This window comes from Camellia sinensis, chromosome 3, assembly GCF_055761805.1.
Source record: "Camellia sinensis isolate YWXY chromosome 3, ASM5576180v1, whole genome shotgun sequence".
NCBI lineage: Eukaryota > Viridiplantae > Streptophyta > Magnoliopsida > Ericales > Theaceae > Camellia > Camellia sinensis.
The window spans coordinates 223346587-223351334 of record NC_138963.1 but is presented as its reverse complement, the minus strand read 5'-3'; the positions used below and the strand labels follow the sequence as shown (position 1 = coordinate 223351334).

Here is a 4748-nt window from a genome sequence, read left to right as displayed (position 1 = left end):
ACCCAACACAATATCTTACATATCCATCTTATCCACCAATCACAATATTATAAAATATCACGTATCTATATTCCCAAATTACTAAATAATTACCTTTTGTTTGGAGTGGCCAATCCACAACCAAACTCATCTAATATATGATAAGAGATTGAATCTAATTCATTATGAAATAGTTAAATGGTTAAGTATAGAATATTAGATTTGAGGAATGTTATATAAATTAATAAATATCTTAAATTTTTTTTACCGATTGTTATAACACTCATTATATTTTTGAATGTGTCTAGTTTCATATTTTAAAATTTCTTTATTCTATGAAAATTTATTAGTTTTCATTAGATTTTGTGTAGATTAATTTAAAATGAAAGGATCATCCTATGCTATAATATTTTATACAAAAATCTTATTTATATAACGATAATTTATTGAATATCATCATCATCATCATTAAACTATTTTCTTCGTATAGGAGATAGCTACATGGCATGCTTTGATTGGTTTAACAAACAAGATAAAAAGCAGGTTCTCTCCCCTTAACTTCGACGCCATTCTTTTAGTAGTATTAAAAGAAAAATGCTCGGAAAAGTTTTTCCTATTCACAAGCAAACTTTCTTGGCATACGCTTGCCAAAAGGTTTGGGTTAGAATAATCATAAAAAAAAAAAATTTAAAAATTAATAAAATAAAAAGATTACATTTAAATCATAATTATTTTATTATTTCTTTCATAAAAGTTAAAAAAGCTAAAAGACTCTTCTCAAACGAAACTTGTTAACCCTAGGTTAAAATAACTAAAAAGTTAAAAAGTCAACCCACATTTATTCCATTTATTTTACCATTGTTTGTCTCGTTTTCTTTTAATTATTAATTTTAATAATATAATAATATATACTGGATTATGAAATAAAAGATGAGATAGAGAATTGAACAAATAATCTCTGTGCTATTCTTTGTTTGAGAAAGAAAAAGAAAGTTAATTATATTTTTTGAATTCACAATTTAAATTGAAAAAATCGGATTTCAGTTAAAGTGTAGAGTTACTAAAGAAATTGATGTATTGTATATATTTATCCTGTGTGAATCACTTGTCAATTTCCATCAATTTCATTAACCTTAAACGGACAAAAAAGTAAAATTGACTTAAAATGTTAAGAATAAAGCTTCGGACCCCCAGTGGGGGTGCTGGGGTCCCTTCCCATTAGTCCAAAAAAATTGTTTTTTTTTTTTTTCAACCAATGGCAGGCCAACACGTGGCGGGGGAGGGGGGAGGGGGTCACTGGGGTCTGTAGTATTGCTGAAATGTTAAATGTAAAAGTTGACTCATAATTGAAAGTTGAGGCATCAATAATATGAAATTTTAATAAAAGTATAATTTCATGATACTAATAAGTGTATTGATTTTTTTTATGCTATACTCACCTATTTTTTGGTCTGTCCTTGCCTAAAAATAAAAAAAAAAGATTTTGTCCTTGCATTTTACAATTAGTTCAATGTAATGAATCTTACATTCAAAAAGTATATTAATCTCATAAAAAAAATTATAAATCTCAACATTTATATCCATAAAAAAATTGTGTACTAATTATTCACTCACTCAAAATCGAACTTCCAAAAAGAGAACGTACTAAAGAATTGAAAAATGATATGTAAATAGAGAATAATCTTTATAAAAATCCATCAAGATACTAATTTTATTTAAAATTCCCATTTATATGGGAATTGTTTTAATTTGAAATGAAAAGATAACAAAAATAAATAAATCAATTTCTATCTAAAAAAAAAAAATCTTTACACAAAATTCTATTCGGTAAACTACTAATAAGTCCTAATAGTTAGATTTAATTTCTATCAAGTCCTATTGAAAATAAGTCTTAGTAAAATTGTCACTAAAATTAATTTTTTTGTGACATTTTTTTATATGTCTTTAAAAATTAACAATTAGTGATTTTTTTTTTTGTCATGATTTTTATAAATTATTACTAAAATTTATAATTAGTGACTTTTTTTATGATAAATTTTTTTTATAAAATCTATTAGACAATAAATTTACATATTAAGACCTAGACGAAGTATAGCCCAATTCTGTTTACCTTACCTTCATCCAATCTAATTCCTAATCACCTCCAAACCAATGCATGCAACAGTGTTAATGCAAACACCTATTTGTTTTGTCTACGTCAAAACTACAAACTCAATTCCTGGCTAAAGACTACTTCATTCATCTTTGCCAACATCAGCCGGCGGTGATTCGAACCCGAACCACCGCCTCGTTAAATCCTTCAACCGCTCATCGTACTCCTCGCAAAACTTCTCCAGCCACCCTTCGGGCTCCACCGGCACAAACCCTAATCCCGGCGTCCTATCCTTAGACTCTGGATTCATCTCTTGCATCCAATCCACCACGTATGCCGACACTCTTCGCCGAAACTTTGTCTTGAACTCCGACCACGCCTGAAACTTGTAGTGATTCACCACCGCATCTTCAACACTCATCTTCATCTCCCTGTACCCTTGCTTCAATTTGAAATGGTGAATCACGTTTAGCAAGGACTCGTCGACAGCGTCTAACAACACAATCGATTTGTGCCTGTTGTCTGATCGCCTTCGACAGTTGTACCCTTGCGTTACCCCCATTAATGGGTGCGAGCTCTGATTCGACGGCCCAAACTCGTAACAACTAATCATGACTTGCCCGATTTTCGATGATGGTGATTGTGGCAAGAGAGATTTCAACATTTGGTGTGATGGGTTTGGTGAATTCAGCCATGAAGGAGAGTAAACGAATTCGTCGACATCGATATACATCATCCATGAGCACGAGGTGTTTGCGTAAATGGCAGAGTGAGAAAACCCAGCTTCCTGAGTCTTGGGCCATAGCCAAAACAAAATGGTTACATTATAGCCTTCTTGGACTAGCTCTTGGACGACTCTCTGCAAATCATCGTCACTCTCGTTGTCGTATAATATGAATCTATCAACCCCAATCGAAGAATGGTACACAACCCACTCTTTCAAGAACTTGGCAACGTTGTAAACCATGGTGCACGCGCACAGTAGCGACTTCGGCTGCTCAACTACTACCTTGCGCGCAGGAGTGTAGTACGCCAAAGAAGGGACCACACGTTTCTGTTCCGACATTTCGAGGGAGATTCGGATTCGCCCTCCTCCAGAATTGGAAAACGCCGACGTTTCCGGGATTCGACATCGAAACACCTCTTGGTATGAAGTCGTAACGGTTGTTTTGACGCCGTTAACTCCGTCATCGTCGCCGAACACGCACCGAAACTCGTTCGCTAGTCGGTAACCGCCCTGGCGATGGTTGAGGCCTTTCACGAACAAGGCGACGTCGTTTTCTGTGGAGAGAGAGTCGTAGACGAGGAAATTCCACCGGAGTAGCTCCGGCGACTGAGGCAGAGTACTCCTCTCCGGCGATCTCGTCAGTATAGGTTGGGGGAAAGGCAATCGGCGGTGGAGTATGGTAGGAAAATCACATTTAAATGTGGTTCGATAAGGGGCAGGTAGAAAGCCGGCGGGCTTCGCCGGCGAAGAAACGTTGTTGGGGAAGAGGCAGGTGAAGGGGCCGGCGATGAAGTCCGGCGGAATCGGAGTAGCCGGAGATACAACGACGAGGACTTCCCAGGCAGGAAGAAGAATCGAGACGGAGGGGATGGAGTCGGGGACGATTTGTTGTTGGTGGTGGTGATGTTCTTGGATGGCGTAATTGGGGTGGATGTGGGGGTGGAGAGGGAGATTTTCGGAGGAGATAATGGGTTGGGGATGGAAAAGGTGGTGGTGGTGATAGAGAGAAGTCAAGAAGACGATCGAGGCCAGGGAGGCGATAAAGATCGTGCGAATATTGCAGGCCATTGAAACGGAGAGAGAGAGGGATGGAGTTTGTGAAGTTGAAAACAGATAAAAGCCAGCCGCCTTTTTATAAGTTTTGAGACTCGGTTTGAATTTTTATTATTATTTCAAAAAAATTATTATTATTATTATTATTATTTTTTTTTTTTTGTAAGTTGTATAGTTTGGAATATGGAATGTGGGTCGCAAGTCATGCGAGGTGGACTATGTATTATTCTATGGTTTGTTTCGAAAGAAGAAAACTAGTTTTTAATTTTTTTTTAGGAAATATATAAAAATAAAAATAAAGAAGTGATATAATCTAAATAAGTTAGGCTTGGTTTGGGAAGTGGGTTGGCTTTTTGGCTTTTTGGCTTTTTTGGCTATTTTAGCCTGGGCTTAAAAGCTTGGTTTGGGAAGGTCTTTTTGGCTTTTTGGCTTTTTTGAATTTTTTTGTGAGAGAAGAATGTAATGATTATGGGTTGGATGTGATGTTTTGTTTGTTATGGCTAAAATAGCCTATTTTGTTTTTTGTGGCTAAAATAGCCAAAAAAGCCTCCAACCTCACTTGCCAAACAGAGGCTTAATAAATTAATAAATTAACTTTTTTTTTATATTTATATTTATATTTATGTGGCCCTTTTTATTTGGCCTTTGAGATTAATATTGGATTCGTTTGTGAAATGAGTTGTTTTTTTAATTTTTTAGTTATTTTAATTTGGAGTTAAAAAGTTTAGTTTGTAAAGGGTTTTTTGATATTTTTGTGAAAAAAATAATATAATGATTATAAATTAAATGTGATATTTTATCTTATTAAATTAAAAATTTTATATTATTTATTTATTTATAACTATTTTAACTAAAAAAAAAAGCCCCAGACCCCGAGCCAAGGTTCTCTCCTTGCGG

The 4748-nt window shown here is 34.8% G+C and overlaps 1 protein-coding gene across 1 annotated transcript; it reads right to left on the bottom strand.

Annotated features, from left to right (window-relative positions):
• Window positions 1-1644: 1644 nt before the first annotated feature.
• Window positions 1645-3981, bottom strand: LOC114284320 (glycosyltransferase family 92 protein RCOM_0530710-like). The gene has a single exon (XM_028227219.2). It carries the CDS (start codon window positions 3864-3866, stop codon window positions 2214-2216), a length of 1653 nt encoding a protein of 550 aa, XP_028083020.2. The 5' UTR covers window positions 3867-3981; the 3' UTR covers window positions 1645-2213.
• Window positions 3982-4748: the final 767 nt, after the last annotated feature.